The sequence below is a fragment of the Anas platyrhynchos genome, chromosome 15, assembly GCF_047663525.1.
Source record: "Anas platyrhynchos isolate ZD024472 breed Pekin duck chromosome 15, IASCAAS_PekinDuck_T2T, whole genome shotgun sequence".
NCBI lineage: Eukaryota > Metazoa > Chordata > Aves > Anseriformes > Anatidae > Anas > Anas platyrhynchos.
The window spans coordinates 14,284,170-14,306,276 of record NC_092601.1 but is presented as its reverse complement, the minus strand read 5'-3'; the positions used below and the strand labels follow the sequence as shown (position 1 = coordinate 14,306,276).

The window sequence follows — 22,107 nt, the reverse complement described above, 5'->3', positions numbered from 1 at the left end:
GCTCCAGCTCCTTTTTGTGGAAGTCGTGGGAGGTGCCATTTCCTCTAACAGGACTCTGATCTTTTCCTTGCTGCTGACTGTGTTGGAAGGCTCTGCAGAGGAATACTGTTTGTGTGCCCTACAGAAAGGGATCTGTTTTCCGTATTTTTCCTAACAGGGTGAATTTTGCTGAGGTAATATGTCTTAAAGACTGATCTTAGTTTAGTTGATATTCTTTAATGTTCATATTGTCTTTCTCTCAGCTTTCCACCTACAAAAGTCCCTTGATATTCTTGAAATAGAATACAGGACTGTACAGACAGTCCTGTATTTTCCCTCTTTTGTCAGCTGGTGATAGTAAATGTCAGTAAGTGACAGTGAATGCTGATTTGGAATGGGACAAGGAAAAAGAAGCAGAGGCAGTTTGGTTTTTGCAGATCCATAGTTTGTTATCCCTACCTACTGGTGACACCCATGGTGATTTCCAGCATAATCCTATGTCTGACCACACTGCTGCAGTCCTCAGGATGGAATTTAACGTTTGGGACCCATAGCCTCGCTGCCTGGCACGAGTCTCCTATTCATGATTTTTCTTTGCAAAACGAACACCGTCTCCTACGTCAGGAAGGGAGACAGAAACTTCATAAGGGAAAGATGAACAAAGCCCTTAATTTGTGAGAGGAAGGAAACTGGTAGGGAGAGAGCACGAGCGCTGTAACAATGCCAAAATGGGGGGGCAGATCTCGGCCGGCAGCAGGGAGGGGTTGGGGGCAAGCTGGAGGTGTAAAGCTCTGTGCTGATAAATGCAGAGCAATAAATTGCGAAGAAGATGCAGGTGCTGGAAAGGGCCCTGGGGTGGCTGCGGAGTGGGGGCGTGCGGAGGAAGCCCAGCTTGCACGGCTTCACATCTAACCCTGCTGGCACGCTCGCCTTGTCTGTGTTACGGATGTGCGGAGGTAAATTACTAACGAAGATGTGTGCGGATCCACCCAGAAGGGAGGTGAACGTTTCTTGATAACATTGTGTTCTCAAACATCAGCTCTGAAATGCTCAAGACATTTGCTTTTGATTTTCCTTTGACCACCTGCAGAGCTCACCAAACTAGTTTGGGGTGAGAGGAACAAGACTGCGCAAGGAGCTTTGGCTTCATTTAAATGTGGGTAGTCGTGCTGTTAGGATGGGGGGTTAAATACTGAAATGCTAGCTGTTTGGCTTTTTTTCTTTTCTTTTCTTTTTTTTTTTTTTTTTTTCTTTCTTTTAGAATTTCTCTCTTTCCCTCATACTATGGTTTATTTATATTGCTACCTTGGCAATATTGACTAGCATCTATAGGAACTGCACTCAGGGAAAGGTGCTGAGATTTATAAAAAAAAAAAGGGTTAAAACTGACACACAGGTATTTCACTATGAAGTTTACTGATGGCTGTTGCCATTGCACGTCCAAAACTCATAAAGTACAACTTTATTTGCCCTCTTTTTTGTTGTCTCAGCTTTGCTTCAAAAAGCTGCAGTCGTCACTGGATGATTTCAATCAAAAAATAGAGTCAGAGGTTAAATGCTATCCACAGCATTTATCTATCTTTGTCTAAATTTGTTGCACCACAGTACTGTCAAAGTAGTATGTCTATGAGTATAATAAGTAGCAGGAAAAAAAAAAAAAGGTGGTCTGAATAAATCCAGGATGCATTCTGTTTCTGGTATTTAAAATATTAACTAGTTTTTGACTGGACTGAATTGCTCATAGATTAATTCAAGTTGGAAGGGACCTCAGAAAGTCATCTATCCAAAATCCTGCACAATGCAGGATAGATAGGAGATCAAACTAGATCCTCAGAACCTCTGAGGACAAAGGCTATGCTATGTCTGGGCAGTCTCTTCCGATGCTTGATTGTCATAATGGTTAAAATGTACAATAAATTCCCTCGTATATTGGAATCTCTTTTTTTTCAACTTATGCCCATTGTCTTTTTTCATCCCACCATTCATCACAGTAAAGACCCCAAATCTGTCTGCACAGTAAGCCTCCTGCAGGTGCGCAGTGGTTGTGGTTTAGGTCCACCCAAAACTTTCCCTTCTGCAGGTGGAACGAGCCCAGTTCCCTCAGCCTCTGACCACAGGGCTGCAAGTGTTCTGCCCACAGCTGTCCTCGTGGCCCTCTGTTCAACTGCTCTCAGTTTATCAAAAGCTTTTGGGAGGAGGGATGCACAAATCTATACAAAGAAATATCATTTTGGTCTTTATGCAAAAAGATCTTTGTGTAAATCTGTTACGCGCAGGCTTTGGGAGGTTTTCATGTGTTTCTATGATTATTTAAAAAACTGTTGCACCACAGTCTTGTCATAGCAGTATGTCTGTGATTATAGTAGGTAGCAGAAAAACAAATCAGGCCAATAAGTTCAAAGTTTTTTAGCTCTGTCTTGTGGGTATATAACTGAGAGGAGCATTTTCTGGGTCAACTCAGACATTATAATAACAGCAACAATAATGGCCCCTAAAAAGATGGGATGCATACATTCAGTGATTGTTCTTCAGTGAAGAATTTAGACTAGACGCTTGTCTTGCTGTGGCTGATACCTTAGTACATCCTTTCTGTCCTTACACATGAAGTAGACTCTAAGATTAGTGTGGTTGAGTATATTGGAAGTAATAGAAAACAGACACAGAAAAATTGTTGCATGTTTAAAAAAAATCATAAAATGAAAGAGGAAGTGCATCATTTATTATAACACCATGTAGACTAATGAAAAACATACTGCAGCCTGGAAATTTGTTAAGAGCTGAACTCCAAAAGTTTCCATTCCCAAAAATGCCTTGGGGCCTCCGGCTGTAAGCTTGTGGCTAAAGAGGCCCTATGGTAAACTGACATAAAAAATAACTACTCCATAAACATTCAGCTCCTGTTTCACAATAGTTGGAAATAAGTTTTAAAGAAGTGTTCCCAACTGATACTGACTATACTTTATCAAAGTAAAAGGAAGGCAGGCAGTGCGTTTATGACTAGAATGTCAAACTGGGAATGAAACACTGGGGAGACGGGTATTAGGCACAAAAATGTTATGCTTATTGTACAGAGGAGAAAATGAAAAAGATTAAGCGATTTGCCAAGAGCAAGAGCAGCAGTCAGCACTGGCAGAGCTGGTGTTAGCATTAAATAATTCCTGGCTCTTGTCCTTTGCTCGTTAACTAGAGCAGGGCGGACAGCACACCTAGGACACGCTGCTGCGAGCAGGTCGCCAGCCTGTGCTCGAGCACGTTCTTCAGGCTGTGTGCGAGCACACCCCTGTGCCCTCAGAGGAATGGTGTTGGTCCCTTAGAGAAGGCTGAATTTGGTGTCTCTTTTCTTTTAATCTTTTTGCCTTTCCTAAAGGTATGTTTCTCCTGCAGAGTTAGCCCAAGCTGATTGACTAGGTGTTAGCTTTGCCTTTCTCCCCACTGACCTGCCTTTGTCAGTGCATGAAAATCTCCAGCACTGTCTGTGGGGTTTCAGGCAGTTCTAGCTGACATGATGGCCTGCTGGTAGAGGTGGTGAGGAGAGCATTACAGCCCTGATTCCTTCCTCGCAGGGGTCGGCAAGCAGTTTGCAGAGATGATGTCAATTAAATCCTCCAAGTGGTTATGTTCCTCCAGTCTGTTTCTGCAGTTCCTGTGGCACACAGAGGTTCTCCTGCCTGGCAAGGAGTCCTCAAGTGCCTTAGGATCACGGCATACATCCATGAAGTCCAAATTTCGCAAGGCTATAAAGATGTTGTAAGCTGGAGGCGCCTTCATCTGAGCCTGTGTAAATTGCCAGTTTGTGAGCTTTGGGGAGGAGGTTGATCTGGGAGTCAATACAGACTGCCTTCGCTAACTCTTCCATGAGCACTTAGTAAGTTTTCTAGTACATTTTCACAGAAATAAATACCAGGTCTAGAAATCCCAATGTTGGTAAGTATTTTCACTGTTGTACAGTAATAAAGTAAACATATGGCAATAACAGCCACACTGTATTGCTATACCTGTACTTACGTGATGTGCAGCACAGAAGAATGTCAGTCGAAGATTGAACCACTGGAAGAAAAAAAGAAGAAAGAAAAGGTAAACCAATTGCTCATAGATGTTTGAAAGAAATGAAAAGCAAATTTCATAAATTCTGTTAAATACATTTCATGTGTTATATTTCACTGCACCATGCTTTTTATAGCATTTACAACATGCGATATTTTCATGCAGTGATTAGAAAATCCAGAATGGAATTGTTTACAGTGTTTGGTATTGAATTGCTTCATGATTGATTACTGACTCAATGACTGTAGCTGAAAGGTTGATAGAGTTACTGTATCATAGTGGTGTTGGTGTTGATGGCTTTATTTACATTTTGAGGTGAATTGAGGTTCTTGAATAAAAGCTGTGGATTGATCTAAAAATAGAAACTCACAGCTTTCTTCTCCTCATTGAAAATGTCACGTGTACTGGGTTAAAACTGAAATGGAACAATCCCAATATGAAATATTTGGCATGTAGTGAGATACTATGACAAATGTCAGTTTGATTTGTTATTGTAAAACACAGTGGTTTTGGCATACTGTGTTATGCTAATTCACTTTGGTTACTGAGGATATATCTGCTCCTTTGCACACTGTGGGAGAAAATATGGAAAAGATGAATATTTTAGTAAATTATAACAACAAAGGTGTAGTATGTGTGACCACTAAGAATTTGTAACCGGTATTTCAGATCTAAGTTATCTAAAGGAGAGGAATGATGTAAAGCACTAATTTCCATATTTCTTGCAGTTTAAATTAAAGTTTTAAGTCTTTTTGCTTGGATAAGTGATTGAACAATAATACTTGGAGAGCAAGATAACTTTAAGAACAGATTGTCGCTATAGTAAAAAAGGTGTGTTTTCCCCTAAAAAGAAAGATTAACTCTGAGGTTACTCAATTATGACTGAGTTTTGAGGGAAACGGAGTACTTCACTTGTGAAAAAATGGTTTAAGATAGCAGCCTCTGCCAGTTTGTTCTTTTTATATTGAAGTTTTACTGAAAGGTCAGTAAACGTCTGTGAAAGATCTCATCTCCCACCGGCCTGCATTTCCCACTAGTGCCACTGGTCTCTGTGATGGGAGCTGCCAGCAGCCTGGCCCAGCCCGGCCTCTGTCCTGTTCCTCACGTCTCGTGGCAAGCATTGGAGGGACCAAGAAAAGTACGTGGTGCAATCAATATTTGGTTGCAATTTTAGTTTCACAATCTGGTGAAGAATAGTAAATAGAAGCACTAATTGCTATTATTACACGGCCTTGAACTTGAGAGAGCGATTTCCGTGTGTATGCCGTGGCCTGTGTGTGTGCCGTGTCACGCAGCTGGAGATCACCTCCCTGGCTCCAGCAGCCCTAAGACCTGCTGGCGTGCCTGGCTGCTTGGTCTGCAGCTCCGGCTGGCCTCCCATCCCACCACAGAAACAAATGTCCTCTAATTCATGTGAAGAAACAACAGATTTGCTGTTTATAAATTCATACAGATTGAAGCTGTGTTGCAGGTGCTGTTAAGACAGCTGCCCCAAGCTTTACAGCACAAAACACGTGTGGGAAGCTCTTTTTCCCTGTTCGTGAGCAAGTTCGTTAGGAGGATGTGAGCAGTCCCGGCCGATAGGCCTCACTGCTGGAGCGTGGCACAGCTGCCGCACGCTCTGGAGCTCCTCAGTGTCCCTCAGCGACCTCCAGCCCGCCTCCTGACTAACACAGCCCCTCAGTGCCTTCGCTGCGGCCTCATGTCCAGGTATTTATGGACGTGATGGAATTAGACACGTGAATTGTCATTGAATTCAGCCGGCTAAGCTGCACAAACAAACTTATTTATATCCATGGCGTGCTGCAGCGCTGAGATCGGCATTCAGAGGACCACTGTCCTGTGCTCACACGGGTTCGTAGGGTGGATTGGAGAAAGGTTTGTCCATACCAGTCACCAAGAAGCTTTGCTTCTGCTGACCTCATTGGATTCACGAGGATAACGTGGGTTTCGTTGCCTCCCTCCATGGTGACTCAGTAGCTTTTCCTAGACTGATCTGTTTTTCTTGCGTTCTGAGCCCTGTTGCTGAAGTACAATTTCTTTTAAGTAGTAAACTAAGTTTTAGGAATGATTAAATCACAACGTGAATCATAACTGAAACGCTGAGCTCTGCATACTGCTCTTCACATCTATAAGCCAGCAGGGATGAATAACAAGTTTTGTAGCGACAGACTTAGAGCGGGTCTGCAGTTCTGCTGAGAGGTGAACCCACTGCTTTATGTGTCTTTTGATGTAAGCAGCTCCAAGGGAATAAACAGCTGGCTAGTCAGTTTGCAGAGAGCTTGCAGCGTGTCTGAATGCACAGAAGCATTTCTAGATAGCTTAAATATTGTAATGCCTTTTCAAGTGTCATATGTCATGCAGCGTATAATTTTATTCATGAGGCCTGAGTTGTGTATTCCAAGAAAAATCGTAGATCGTATTAATCCTATTTAATTCTGAGTCACAACATAAAATTTTGCAGTGCTGTAATTAACAGTAATGAAAGATAAGGAGCAGCAGCTGTATAGCTAATGAAGGAGTTAATTTCAACGTGTATTTTAGCCCATTAAGTACTATAATGCAAAAAGCCTTGTGTTGCCAGCACGAAGTGAAGGAAGGCAGTTAACCACCGCTCCCCTCGCCAGACCAGCAGAGCTGGGGATGCCGTACGGTTTAGGCTTCACTAAAATTGATTCATTAGCTAAGGCAGTAGCATGCACTACAAATGTGGAAGAATATATAAATCATTGTTACGGTTTGTCTTATCCCAAGGAAAAAAATCTTTCTTATTCTGCCTATGTGAATATTTTTTTTCTATGAAAATGTTTCCCTCCTTTCAGGTTGGAGTATATTTTATAAACTGATTTAACAGTTTAGTTCAGGTCTTTGCTCTGTCTGTCAAGACTCTCCAGAGGCTGAAATCTGCAGGCCATCCAATACATCATTGTTCACATTGTACTTCTTTTTAACAAGTCTGAAACGTTTTCCTTGTGTGGTTTCGCAACCCCCTTTTTTTTTTTTCCGAACAGCATGAGTCCTATCACTAGATCAAATTTAGAATTCACTGCTTCCAACAATTGTCTAATGGATCCACATGTTTACACAGCATGACATTGGCATCCAGATAGTGCTGTCAAAGTCTCCAGGCTGTACTACTGTCTCATACTTCCTCCCTTCTCTTAAAAAAAATAATAAAATAGCTAAAGTTACAGTTAATCTGGTATTCTGGGAAGCAGGGAACGGTGCTTTTACTTCAGCCACTAGTATTGCTCCCAAAATTTAGAAAACAACCCTTTTTTTGATCTGCTATATATGAAAATGTCAACTCTCAGGTATTTTATCAGCACTTATTGTATCAATCTCAACATGCTATTGAATGGGAGACCGGAAAATAACTTTTCCAGACTTGTTCTTTTTTTTTTCTGTCCTGAGGTTCCCAGGCTGAATGACAGCTTTTATCTGTGTATGCCACTGCTACCAGCACAGGCGCTTGTGGCTTTCCGAAGCTCCCAGCTACTTCTCCCTGCCACTGTGCCGTTGTGTCGATACGCGTTTCTCTAGCCTGATGGTGAACAAATTACCGAACTGATGTGTCTGCAAATTAACCCACGAGCCGGCAGCCTCAGTCACTGGGCGTTTGTGTGGCATGAGAGGACCTTTTGTAATTAACTCGCCTGTGTGTTTTGCACAGTGCTTAATTCCTGTTCTGTGTGATCGGATGTAAATAAATCAGTAGCAATTACTTGGCAGCAACTTTCTGCAATCAGTTGCTCTGAAGAAACTTAGCCCATGGTAGCATTAAGCAAAGGAAGGGGGGTTTGGCTAGGACACCAGAACCTTTCTTTTTTTAATGCTCTCATGGGATCTTTCACTTCCACACAAGCAACTGCTTGAACTGGCCGAGTGGTCTTGATTTAACACTGCTGTACGAATACTGCTTGTCCCAGCTGCAGGGTATCATAACCTCTATTTCCTTAGCTTAGATTTGAAATCTGGAGCCATATGATTCAGATGAACCATGACTGCCCTCTCTTTAACTTGATGTATTTGTTTTGAAAATACCATTGTTCAGTCCAGGTTTTAGCTCCTAAGCAAATTAAGCTGATTTACACTGGTAAATGGGGAATACTTAGCAGCTTGATTAAAAAAAAAAAAAAGCAAGAAAAGCTGAAGCAATTTTTAACTCATCAGTGCCAAAGAAAATACATCATTAGCATAAACTTTTAAAAAAAAGTTTTTAAGATTAAAAACGATAGTTGGTCCCAAAGGTAGCTATAGCTCTGATGCAAAAAGTACTTCTTCCAAGAGCAATTACATCCTATGCAGCGAGCTCACAAAAATGTTGCTGCAGACAGGCTTCAGAATGAAGGCTGATGAGCAGAACTGGGTTAGCTTTGCATTCAAAATTTGATTTTATGTGGGCTCCTGTTCTTGTGAAGCTTAGATACAAGCTCTTGGATTTGAAGTAAAGCCAACTGGATTTGTAAAGATGCTTATCGTATTCCCTGGCCCTGTTCAAATCACCAGAAAATATTAGGGCTGACAAGCCTAACTTGATCTGCGTCTCAATATTTTTATGCTGGATTACAGTATACATAGAAAAAAGAAAAGTCTCTACCACAGCTGCAGCCTGCTTAAAAAGAAAAATGAAAAAACAAAACAAAACAAAACAGGCCTTTTATTAAAAATAAACATATAGCAGAGAAAATGGAAAATCACCTAATTGCCCATGAGGGTTTACATATGGACCACATGACCAAAGGTCAAGCTAAACTGCCACGATTTTCTACTAGGATTTTGTAATCATTTGTTATATAAATGAAGATTTCTTCACAGGCTTTAATTGGTAGGAGTATTTTATAATTAAGCTTATAAACTTAATAATCTAATTAGATTCTTTAACTTTTTATCACTGCTGGTTTGTAGTGGCGTTTTGTGAATTTCCTTATTTATTTATTCATAAATGCTCAGAGAGACTAAACAGCAAGTTGAGGGCTGGGATGCTTTCCCAAATATAGTTCAGAGCTGTCGGTCAATCACTGAGCTGCTCCTGCTGTCCGAAATAGAAGTGGCCCCAGCAGCACCTGCCAGGACAGCATGTACAGGGGGCTAAGTTTGGCAGGTCGGGATTTCTGTTCAATAGCGTGCAGGCAGGTTGCTCGTAGGGTGTCTGCAGAGTTGCTTCCAACTGTTACGTGTATTTTACAGGATGGAAGAGTATTGAGGGAATTGCATTCAGATACCGAAGACGACCTTATAATTAAGATGCAATTCTACTTGCTTGATTTAGACAATTCTGCTTGCTGCCTACCTGCTTGGACTGAGTGAGGTTCTTCCCTTCTTTTTCCCCTCCCTCCTGGGGCAATGCACTGTACAGGTTCTGAGTTTGGTGGAAGACAGTGGAACTATTCCAGATTTTAAAGCTGTTTTTGGTGTCTGATGGTAGTGCTACGGAGCAGGGACATTTGACGTTTGCAGAGTGCATAGCAGCAGTAACATGGCCAGCTGGAGCGGCTTCTTGCACTTTACTGTCAATTCCCTTTTGACTGAGGTTATTCCAAATTACTTATACACCAGAAGACATAGCCCATCCCATTTTATATTTCATGTAATGTCCCAACCTCGTAGGCTGCTCTGATTTCATTTATATTCACAGACGCACCCACAAAGCTTCCACTTAGCACGTCCCTGTAAGTCAGACCTGCACGGGCAGCCAGGAGCGTGCTTGCTCCAGCCCCTAGCGCTGCGGCAGCCTGTGCTGGTGGGCGGAATGGCACAGAATCCTTGCTGGCCAAGCAGCTCCCCAAAAAGGAGCACATGTGCCTCCTGGCTTGCTCTCTGACATGAACGCCTGCATTTTCTTGCCAAGCAGCTGGCCCATGGGAACGCGACCACCTCCTGACAAGCTGCAGCTGGGATGTCCAGGCTGCCTCCCCTCCCCGTGCATGCCAGGTGGTGCAGTTAGTGCTCAGCTAACCTGGTGTTGGGTCACACAGCAACAGGAGAGAGCTGTCTTTGTGCCTTTTACTGGTAGTTAGCATTGCTAGAGGTAAGGATGGCAGGAGGGAGGCAGAAGAAAAACAAAGGGTGGTGAACACAGTAATGCTCCTGAATGGGGAAGCTGGAGGTGGGCTGAATGTTGTTGTTACAATAGAAGAGAAGAATGGGATTTCGCAATGAGAGGGAAGTGGAGTGCCATGGCATTGCTACATCAGTTTCCAGTGGCCCACCCATTTGTTTTGACATAAATACCTATGCTAAAGCTATGTAGGCTAGACACATACCTTCAGACCTGTGGTATTTAGGTTTCATTATTACTCTTTGAAGGTTGAGCTTGATGTTTTAGTATTTTGTTTGGAGACTTAAGCATCTAGGTTTTTTAATTCTGCCCTTCTAGCCATTTCCCTGATTTACCTTGCAGAGTAAATATGCTTTCATTCGGTTTTCCAGACTTCTTTCCTTTCTTTGCTTTTGGCTTAATTTTGAGATATGACATTCAAACCACAGTTAGAGGTGAGTGCCTCTTTGAGAGAGAAATAGAAAAACAGCTAGGGAGTTCAGAGGCAGCAGCTTATTTTTCAGTACGCTGCAAGTCCGCTGACACAGGTCCTGCCAAAGGCACCAACTTTAACAGCAGCAGCACTTAGGAGAGTGTGCTCAGGGTTTCTGGCAATGCTCACAAGCCACTCAGAAAAAACACGCGTATCACTTGTGGCAAGAGCTCCATGGCTTGGAAAGCACTGCTGCAGACCAGTTTATAAGGATTTTTTGGTCTTTGTACCTCTCAGAGTTATCCATTTTCATTCCACCTACCGTGAGCCCAGTTTCCTCAGTGTTGATATCTAGGATCTTAACGTCAAATCTGTGATTAATACAGCTACATTTAGAAACTACGACATTTGCAGCGTTTAAAGCAGCAGCTCATTGTGTTACACAGTGCGGCATTTAGCACGTTTTAAATATTCTCCACTTGTGCATGGACAGATTTTTATAGTTGAATTAAGAATTTATAATATGCTGGGTCTCATATTCCAGGTCTGTTTGTTTCTAAAGCTGTGCACAGAACTCAGCGTAGGCCATAAACTTCTGTAGATGAAATGAAGGCTGATTAGAATTTTAATACTAAGGAAGGAAATGGTCTTGGGTAGTGCATTACAGAGCAGAAGAGGCCTTCTGTTAATACACAAGAGTATTACTGTTTTCTTGAACTTTGCCTTCCTATCCAATTACTGCTTGTGCCTAGAAATCATAACTCTGGTGCCTCCCATTTGATAATGTTGAATGCAATCCTCATGCTAGCTTACCTCATTTCCAGTAGTAAATATCATCTTGATTATACAACTGTTAGATAATACACTCCTAAAATTGAATAATAAGCAGTACTACATGGTTTTGTTGATAAACAAAGCGAAGTCATGCTGGTATATCTAGCTGATGGTATATCTAGCTGGCCCAGTTTTGTCTTTTTAAATTAAATGAAATCAAGAGGCTTTTCTTGTAAAATGCTTTTCTTGTGACTAACTTATTGCATATTCCACTCTTCGTGACACAAACAAAGCTTTCAGTGTTGCAAATGATTTTTCAGAGTCAAGCAAAGTACCAGGAATCCATGTCGTGGGGTTTCGTTGCACACACCGCAGCGACAGCGCCGTGCTGGCAGCATCTAACGAGCTCACCCAAGGAGCAGGTGCAGGCAGCGCCGTGAGCAGCGTGAGCCAGCAGACCAGGGACGAACCAGCATCTGTGCCCTGCTCCCTGGACTGGGCTGGATGCTTTGTGCTTCTCTGAATCTGTGGTACTCAGCCCTCGCTGCACATGCTTGTTGCACATTTATGGCAGGATGCTCTTACCAGAGTGCAGAATCCCATTCTGGTATTATCACATGAAAATCGATTCTGATCCCTCTGCATTTGGAGTGTATTATTAGCGTGGTACAGCTAATCATTTTCATACAAGGGGAATGAAAATCATGCCCTTGTTTAGATGCTGCATGTGTATTTATAGGACCATAATGCCCAAATACGGTGGTGAAACTTGGCTGCTTCTCCTGCTGGTTTCTGTGGTTTTGTTTCATTGTCCAGAAAAAGTGACAACATTCTCAGCTCTGTGGCATCCGTCAACATGATTCATGTCATGTCCACTTTTGGCAGAAAAAGAGAGATGTATATTGTTTGCTTATTCCTTTAAATTTTGTAGTTTTTTTAATCTTTCTTTAAGGAGTTTTGTTTGCAGTTCTCACACCATTAAAACATCACAGTAGGGACAGTCTGAAACATATTTATCCCACTCAAAAGACTCAGCGGTTTATGTATAGTCTGTTATGCAAGTAGCTTTACTTTAGATTTTTTCCCTTTTTTCTTTGATCACTTGTGTAACATTTTTTGAAATGTGTGTCTGATGTTGATTCCTTTTTGTGTTCTATTAGATGCATTTGATTTTGCATCTGAAAGGATTGAATATTAAATGTCCTTTCCATATGTGTGTATTAACAGCATTTTAGTTTTCTTCTTTCAGACAGAGCAGGGAAATTCCTAGGATTTAGGTTCCTAGATTCCTAGGATCTTTTTGAGGAAGTCTTGAAAAGCTATATTAGCAAAGCCAAAAAAGACCCCCCAGATGTATTTTTATATTTTTATGTGATTTTTATAGTGTAAATTAGAGCAGAAGGAACAAGCTATATCAGAGGTAATTTTGGAAATGAAAAAATAAAATTATTGCACTATTTCATCCACTGTAAGAATGGTACAGATAAACTCTTGACTCTCTTAGCACTTTTTTTCCCCTGTATTAACTTACCAGTGTTTCAGTAACCAGGAATATATGAGTTTCTGGAGACTTGGTATAATTAATCTCTTGCTAAGAAGGAGAATTGTAGTCAAAGATTTTTTTCCCTCTCTTAACAGTAGACAAATGCTTCCTTTCCTTTCTGAACTTCCAGACTGGAACAGTGTTGGATAAGCTGACTCCCAGGGTGAAAGTCCCCTTCAGAGATGCTCTCTCTACAGCATACCTGCTCTTTGGTTTCGTTTGCTGCAGTTTATAGGCACAGCACAGCAAGGTTAGTTTTGGTATCTGCATTAAGCATACCATTTCAGTAACGTTCCTGTTAAACAGAGGGCTAGGTAGTGATTCAGCGCTGAGCATGCAGATGATTCTACAGCTCTAGAAAGGCTCATTTCTTTCTAGTCCCATATGTTATCTTTAATCAGGAAGTAAGGAGGAAAGCATTTGAACTGAGAAGCGTTTGGAAATAGCATGAGCAAATATAGAAGCTCAGACCTTAGTAGACAGTTTTACAGACTGCAAGGGAGGATCTGATTGTGGTTTTGCCTGCAAATGTTTTTAATCTGTTGACTTTGTTTTTAATTACTCAAGACTGTGAGTGATTTTATGTCAGTCATGTGAGTTGTATAAGCATTTGAAACTGAGCTATCATGACAGGCTTTCCCTACATGTATTTTTATTTCTTCTTCTCTTCTCAATTCACTCCTCTCAAAAGCTGAGAAGAAAGGAGCCCTGCTCTTGAGTTCCTGCTGAGAACTTTCTTCCTTCAGTAGACAAAACCAGAAGGCCTATCCCAGTGATTCTACTGGCATCTCTTATCAAAAGCTTCTCAAATGATCCAGGCATCACATAAAATGCTAGCGTGAATCCAGCTTAGAAGATACTCAGCAGTACTGCTGTTAGCAAAAGACACTAAGAAGCCCTATGTCACATCACATACCAGTGTTCCCAGTGCTGACCATGGAGAATTTCCTTCCCTCAGTGGTACCTGCCCTGATGGGCATGGAGCAACCACCTGCAGAACCGACCCAGTGCCTGTGGGTAGACCCCAGAGCCCCCATAAGCACTGAACAAATATTTGTAGCTTTGTAAAAGCTGTCTCCATCTAGGAGTTTGCAGAACAACTCATTGGAGTTCAGCTTACACCTTCGCCCATGATTTCTTCCTGAAGGATGATGCTGTGTCCAACACTTGTTTTGGCAAAGCCGCCCGAGCTTTACTGTAATAGTTCTAATTAGATGTTTCTACAAGATCACTGCTTGAGAGTCACCACAAGACAAACATTCTGTGAACAATTATCCCAAGAAGTTGTTAATTAATGTGGAACAACTACAGCTTTTGAAAATGTATTGTCTGTACAGATACCATAAATCCCCTTTCCTCCCCACTTGCTTGTGGAGCCCTTTGTATTCTGGGTTCTCTGTTAACAAAGGTGCTGATGTGCTGCTGCGGTCTGTTGTTGTGCTGCTGGCTGTTGTGGACAGGCGAGCATGGATGATGGAGACACAACTCCAAAGACCCTGCTAACCAAGCCAGTGAGGTATTTCACAGTCTTTATTTATTTATTTATTTATTAAATTCTGATTATCAGTCTGGACACGGAACTACAGAAATGCTACAAAACTTATCATCTTTGTAGTGGATTTTGAGGCTTCCTATGTGCAACACTTGTTTCACATAGATTTTTGCACTTTGGCCAAAATAAGAGTGTTTTTGTGTCTTTACTTCCAAATGTGTTGAAAGCATGTGTTGCTATAATACTATTTATTGTACGGCACTTAAATAACTTTATGTAGTGAACATATGCTAAGGCAGAATTCATAAATGGCATCTCCCTCAATTTAACTTCTAAAGTATTTCTTAAATCTGAGAACCTACATCTTGGGTCCTGTTATATGTAACCACGCAGCTTCGTAAGGAAGACAGACTGGAAAAGTTTTTGGACAGGATTATGAAAATGATTAATATTTGACCCTGTTGTGCTACAAGAAACATTACGCCAAATTCAAATGTCATCCAAATACAAACCTTAGTCTGAAAAGCTAAAAAGGAAACTGTGAAAATATTGAGGCTTTCATTATGCGTGAAGGATTTCAGAAGCCTTCAGAGGTCTGTGTGCACTTCAAAATGGGTTATGTTTCTGACACCTCTCCTTGCGGGATTTAAAGCAGTTCTTCTATTTACAAGATAAACAAGTGTGATTAAGCACTTTGTTGGCAGTAGATCTATTCTTCTTTGAATACATAAAAATGCTGTAAAAAAGCTTGACAATTGCTTTTAAGAGGAATCGGTGAACTGTATTAGCTATTTTTCTGCTTTCATTTCTAAATTTATAAGCTAAGTAGTTAAGGAGGTGTTGTAGGTTAATGATTTATTTGCAATTAACAACTCTTCTTCAGTCTTGTAAGCATACTTCCAGTGTTGCAGTGGAGATCAGTCTGGAGATTACGTTTTCTGCCTTTACTTAATTTTTCAGCCTGTTATGAATTTTGCATAGATTTTAATGAGTATTGCTACTGCCAAATGTTTATTCCTTTCACCTAAATGGTACAGTTCCGTATTGCTGTACGGATAGATGTTCTCTGCTTCAGCATTTAGCTTGCAGGGACCTGAGAGGTCACCAAGAAGCTCCAAGCAGCAGGAGAATGCGAGGAATGGTCATCAGGTGAAACGGGCGTTCCAACTCAATTCCAGGAAAGCTCTTTTCACTGTAATTAAGGTCTGGGACGCACTGCCCGGAGCAGTTGAGGACTCCCTGTCCCTGGGGGCATCCAGCACCCAGCCAGGCAAAGCCCCACATCACATCACCCAGCACCAGGGATGTGATTCCTCCAAACGTTGTGACAATTACAGTAGAAATCCTCCTGAAATACCAGCTCATTTCTAATAATGCCCAGTTCAAGGGAAGAGCAGTATCTAAAGCTGGCTCTGGTTATTTAAGCAGCAGTCCTGGTAGGTGAGGGGTGTTTTGTTCTTCTAGTGGATCTGTTCTTTTCTATTAAAGCAGTTCTGTTCCTAAAACCTTTCCTTTCCAGCATCCTGTCAGGCATCCTTACAGCAGTAATGTGCTGAGAAGGGTCTAACCCTAGGCCAGGTACAAATCTTTAAGATCTGGTGAGCTCAACCTGTATTTTGTTCTGTGCTGCCTGAGGGGGGAAAAGTCCTTTTGAATGAATTTGTTCTCTTTCTAAATAGGTAACTAGCCAAATGCATCTCAAATATTTGTTCTACCATTCAAATATTGGTTTAGGTTTAGAAAACAAATTAACCTAATGTTCGAAGAATTAGACATTTTGTACCTGGACGCTTTTCTGTGACATTGGTTCTATAGCGATGACCCTAAATACTTAGGTCAAAATAAAAGAGCCCTCTGATGAAAATCAGAAAAATATTTTTGCAACTTGGACGATTCTCTTTGCTGGGTGCATGCGTGTTAAAATAGCGCAGATGTAGGTTTAAATTTTAGTAGTTTCACTGGAGGAAGCTATTCAAATTACAGTGCTCTTTAATGCTGCTAATGTGGATGTTTTTGTGAAGGAACTGAAAAATATAAAGAACAGTTTGAGTGTTTTGTTAGTCTGTCAGTACTAGGTGAAATCAGTTTTATTTGTCTGTATGTATTATTTCAGTGAGAAAGGAAAGTTGTAAAATGGAGCAATTTTAGAGCAAAGGTAAATGAAATTTCTTACAAGCTAGCTTCTTTACTGATTTTTTTAAGGTTCTGCGTAAAATAAGAGAACTATGTAAGTTCTTACTCATTTTCTTTTACCCTTTTGCTTATGAGTAAGGCACATCAGTGTGCAAAATTTATTACTTCTACTGTAGATATACCAGTTCCTGTCTTACTTTTATATTAGCTATATATTTTTGACAAAAAAATAACTTGGTAACTGAACATTCATTTCATTTTGTGATTAAGTGGGTTGGTTCACAAACTAGAGCAGTCTGCTATTGTGGCTGCAGCTAAAAAACAGCCCTGGGTGGAAATTTTCCCCTTGTTCAGAGGGGCGCTCAGTCTGGATTGTCTGTGGTCTCAGTGGCTGTGCCTCGAGAGCCTGGTGGTGTCTCAACTGGGTCAGTGACCATCCTGCTGCCTAATCCTCAAGTAGAAGAAGGAAACTCCTTTTCCTTAGTATATGATAACAGATTTTTGCACACTTCCTATCACGAAGAGTTGTGAGTAGATGTTTTTGCAGTAACATTGCAAATTCTCTGTTGATTCTTGTGATTCCCCTGCTGCACGCTGCTGGTCGCACAGTGTAGCCCAAGTGTGTCTGTTGTGAGGTTCCAGAGTTCAGTGAGTATTGTGTTATTCTGTTTACCTAAATATGAGCCTTTTTGAAAGGTGGCTGGAGTTTAACCTTGAACAGGGTACTGCCACTTGCTTTGAGTAATTGCTGACCTCAGCCATGATGCAGACAGGAGAGGAAATGCAAAGGGAGGGACAGAGGATGGCAACATCTATTGTTCTCCATCTTTGACTTCCTTACCCCATCTTGTACATTTGCATTTCTATAGCATGTGAAGTAACTAATCTTTATTCGATTAGATACCTTAATAAAGGGCATAGGTTGTTACTAGATGGTGGCATTCTTTTATTTTATTAGTGTAATAATAAAACCAAAATTTTACTTTGGAAGTGTTTAGACTACTGGAGCGGTTTAACAATTGACTGGTGGTATTACCCATCCCTGAATGAGCAAGTAGAAAATTAATTTTTGAAACTAAACCAAAAAATTGCTTCTGATGTGTCTGTTGACTGCAGATTGGTAGGCAGAAATTGAAGGGGATTTTCTCACGCATCCTAAAATGCAGGAAGCTAAACCATGTCCGCTCACTGCAGCTGTAAATCCAAGTGGCTAGAAGACCTGACAACTCCACTCGGAGCCTATGTGCTTCCCGAGCTGTTTGTTTCCTGGATTTGCTTTGGAGTTTTCGATGGGCAGGAAGTCAGTGTGTATGCTGAACACTTAAACACTGCGACTCAAGGAGTAATGGCTATAGCAGCCAGAGCACACCATCTAAAGGGAGGAAATAAGGGAACAAAAACCTCACCTAGGAGGACTGAGAACAGAGAGGAACTCATCTTTCATGCTGATACTTTCAAAATTGTGAAAAGGGGAGTTCTATGCACCATGAAAATCTATAGCTTGCTATATTGCTATAGATCGCTGTGTTGGTTATCTGTTGATGTTTTTTGAATGAACTTGCTTGCGTCTGCCAGAAAAATAGTTTTTTCAAAATGGTGTTATAGTGAAGGCATTTTATTTGATCCTTGTTGTTACAGTCCTGTTACAAGTGGTCGCCAATTACTAATGCAATAGCAAATGTAAAAAGAAGAGTTTAGCAGGATTTATGATAGACTGATTCTAGCCTGACACATTTTGAATAGTAAAAATGTGAAGTATACAATATTGCCAGTCTTGGGTCAAATAAAAAGTCGTGTTCCAAATCATATGTTTAAAAATACCATGACATTTTCATTTGCTTTCTGGTTTGCTTAACTTTAAGTAGTAGTAACTGCCTTCCAGGCAGCTGCTCGTGTAGCTTAGGTTCTCTACTCAATCTACAGCATTGGTGTCTGAGCAGTGAAGGTGCAGAGCTGCAAGTGCTCCATGCAGAGGTGTTGTTGGTTACCCACTTCTACTCTTGTTCATCTGTCTAGGTATGGAAAAGAGCAAGTATTCCAGTCATTATGCATGTGCTCAAGGGTTTTTTCTCCTCCACTTTTCTCATGTGTTAACTTTTGCTTAAATATTTTACACTTATTTTTCTTCTAAGGAATGGTGTCTTAAGCCAGAGGGTGCAAAAAATGTCATCTCATTGAGCTGTACAGCCACTTGTCTCCGCCTTTGCATCACCTCCTCGTTTTGCTGGCACAAACATTCACAGTGAATGGAATCGGGGAACAGATTTGGTTTTGAAGTAACCTCTGCGGGGGGGATAGAGAGGTAATTTTAACCCAGATGAGTTTACAGGACGGTACAAACACTTGTGCCAACCACAGGAAGAGGCGGGAGAATACAGAGTGTGTGTCTTTTGGCAGCAGTACTAACTTATAGTGGTTTAAGTTGTTCCTGAATCTGCCACCTGAAATTCTTTTATTCACAAATAAAGCTTTGTTTAGAGCCTGAACAGAAGCGTTCCGTTGTGTAATCTTTCACTGTAAGCAAAATATATTACATCTAATTTATAAGCGTATTGTTTGTACTGCTGCAGTCACTGTGTGACTATGTTTCCTGCAGTAAGTTAATCATTTCTATTGTAACATAATGTGGATATTTTAGTGTAAGGCGGGAAAGGAAGAAATCAGAGCTCTGTGTAATGACATTAAGCTTTTAGGCACATAGACAGCTTAAACGGACTCACAGCTGCTTAACATATGCCCTCTGCCTGAACTCGTTTTATCACTTGGTATCTGACTTCTCTCAACATATAAAAAGTTGATGTGATTGATTGTTGGTTATACAATATTTGTCAGGGTGAACTGAATCATTATGTATATAGATTCAAGAATATAGAAAAATAAAGCTAGGAAAAAATTTCTTGACATTTTTTTCCATTCAATAAGCTTACTTCAAGTACTTCTTGTTTGCAGGAGTTGGTGGCTGCTGGTTTTGCTAAGCAGCAATTGCTGAGTGATTTAGAGAACATCTCTGCTCCTTTGTTTGGATTTCATTTGCACAACCATTTAGAGTTATAAAACTGTCAGCTTAGGAACAGTCTATATGTTTTGCCAGGGCCTCATGTAAGCAGAGTTTATATTTTCCTCTCCATTTTGTGTGCCATTTGAATTCTCCAGTATGGATTGCCATTCATCTTTGCACTGGTCATTAGAATATAACCATCCTGCAAGTCCCATGGCCTTCTTTAGAGAGGAGGAAACTTCAAAGTAATTATGAAATCACACCTCAGATTAGTCATAAAATAAAAGAATGTAGAAGATCTCTTAACCACAGTATCTCACCCATGGCCAAGCCTAGCAGTGATGGAAGGCTCTGCTGTTGCTTAAAAACACATGGAATTTAGGACTGGCTGTGACTAGAATTGAATCACCATCTAAACGCTAGATAGCATGGACCAGAACTGTTAATTATATTAATTACAGAACTCTCAGATTCCCTAAAATAACAACAGGGAGTTGAAATATTGCCTACTGCTTGGAGTTCTGCGTGCTATGTTCCTCTCCGGCAGAATTTTGCAGGTGACCAGGCTTGGTTTGGGGTTGCATGAAGGTTGCAGTGCCTGGATGCTGTCATTCGGCACGAGGTGTAGATAACTCTAATATATGTCAGGCTTTGTGTACTTATCTTAGGTTTTCTCTTCCTATTGTTCATAATGCACCATGGATGTTAGCTATTAAGTACTTGATGAAATTATAGAAATGCTGATGTCACCGAACTGGAAGCAGAGCGGTATCGCATGTGGAGACCAAACAGCATCCTGGCTAGCACTGTGAGGTCCTCCAGTTATTTTGTTGTTGCTGGTTTCTCTCAGCAGCATTTCCACCTTGCTGAGGACCCGACCTGTATGTTTTGCTAAGCACAGCTGGTCTTTGGTCGTTGTTGCAGTGTTTGCTGAGCTGTGGGCGCCCTGTCAGGGAGGCGGGTGCAGGAAGTGTTGGGCCGTGCTGATTGCATCTAAGTGGGGCAGGCACATAAACACACAAAAGAGCTGACTTGCAAAAATAATAAATAGTTTGGGAACGTTTGATTTTTAAATGTAAAATGAATATGTACTGTATGAAGGGAGAAAATGTAATTCTGTAGTATGTTTTTTTGGGCTGAAGATATGCCTGAAAATTAAGAAATTTTTAAGCTGAGAAGTTCCGCTGTTGGTGTAAATTTGTTACTTTGGGCAGGTTGCAGTGTTTGGCTTAAAACTGCCAACATGAACCAGGCTTCCTGTCATGAAAGTTGTCAAGAGCATTTGATGAATTAAGTTTTTATCTTTTATTTCCAGTTGTATCCCAAGACTAATCATAGTAAGATCTGGGTGAATAGGTACAAAAAAAACACCACCTTGTAAACATTTTCAAAGCCAGGAAAAGTATGAATCATGCTGCTGTTTATAACTTGAAAGATGGAAATTATCATGAATTTGCACCTCTTGCTGTTGCTAGGTGCCTGGTTGCTCACGTACAGTGGAAGGGAGGTCATTCATTGATTCCAAGCTGATACGGAGTTGTGTGAGTCAATTAACAGCAACTCTTAACAGTCAATGACATTTTATGGAAGCCTTAAATAAAAGCAGAGTTCATTCAGGGAATCTGGAAGAATGATGTGTAGGAAGTAAAATGTTTTTGTCTTTGTATCTTGAGAGAAAACCCAGTGTTAACTTCCCTGGCTTCTCTAGCTCCCCGCTGCTCCCTCTCCTTGACTTGAGATTTCAGTAGCCGTGCTCGCTGTCAGGGCTTCATCTCCCCAGTTCCACCTTATGACTTCCCAGGATTTGCTATTAAACTCTATCTTTCTTTGCTCTCTTTTTCTTCTGGCAAGCATAAACCACTTCGTTTTCAAAGCTTTGCAATCTATTCCCACTGTAGCCATTATCCCACACATGCTATGGAGATGTTGACTTTCCTCTTTTGCTGACAATTCAAACATTTGCCTTTGACAGCCTGCATTTTCTAATGACCATCCTCGGTGCTTTCTACTGCACTGCCCTGTGTGCACTGAAGAAGACGCTTGTAGCTCAGCACAGAGGCGCCTTACTGTCTTTTTTCAAAGCCTTCCTTAAACCTTCCTTCTGATCCCTGCAGAACTGTGTGATACCAAAACAGGTATGTGATAAGCTTAGTTCTCCTCCTATTCCACGTGTTACTCTGTCTGTAATTATCTACTCTATTTTATACTCAATTTTTAAATTATTTGCATGACAGCTGTTCTCTGTCGTATTTATGCTTGATTTTATCAGATATGTAAAATATAACTAATAAAATGTAACCATCACCAACACCTTGGTTTGTGTTGCATTTACAATGACACTCTTCAATGAGGTCATTGGAAATGCAAACAGGTTTTATGGAGGGATTTTTTTCCTAACCAGTCGACAGGTTTTAATTTGGGATCTTAAATCATAATTGTTTTTCAATTTTCTGCTCTGCCTCACAAAAGCATAATGAGGGCACACCTGATGCTATAAAAAACAGATGTCATTTCAGTGCTCTAAGACTGCGTGATAAATTTGGAGGGGTTATGAATTGCAATCATAGACATGCACTTATCAGGGAGCTCACAAGAACAGAGAAGTAAAGCGTTGCTAAACAAGGTTTGGGAACAGATTGCACTTTAATTTCAGAGACTGAGAATGCAGAAG

At 40.9% G+C, this 22,107-nt stretch overlaps 2 protein-coding genes across 9 annotated transcripts in view; one reads left to right on the top strand and one right to left on the bottom strand.

The window, feature by feature from the left end:
• Positions 1-22,107, top strand: part of CHLSN (cholesin) — a 128,662-nt gene that overhangs the window by 63,669 nt on the left and 42,886 nt on the right. The window contains exon 3 of one of the 7 annotated variants that reach the window (XM_072023799.1): positions 21,409-21,571. The exons of 4 other annotated variants lie outside the window; for them this stretch is intronic. Coding sequence is in view for 1 of the 3 variants with exons in the window: in XM_072023796.1 (XP_071879897.1) it covers positions 3,988-4,053 (66 nt within the window). In the remaining 2 variants the exon portion in view is untranslated. Of the gene's footprint in view, positions 1-3,972; positions 4,054-9,908; positions 10,055-21,408; positions 21,572-22,107 lie in introns of those variants that run through there. 2 more of the 7 variants (XM_072023796.1, XM_072023800.1) reach the window with 2 other exon arrangements.
• GPR146 (G protein-coupled receptor 146) overlaps positions 1-22,107 on the bottom strand; it is a 51,536-nt gene that overhangs the window by 25,267 nt on the left and 4,162 nt on the right. Inside the window, exon 2 of one of the 2 annotated variants that reach the window (XM_005020082.5) lies at positions 3,985-4,026. The gene's annotated coding sequence lies outside the window, so the exon portion shown is untranslated. Of the gene's footprint in view, positions 1-3,974; positions 4,027-22,107 lie in introns of those variants that run through there. The other variant, XM_038187062.2, reaches the window with a different exon arrangement.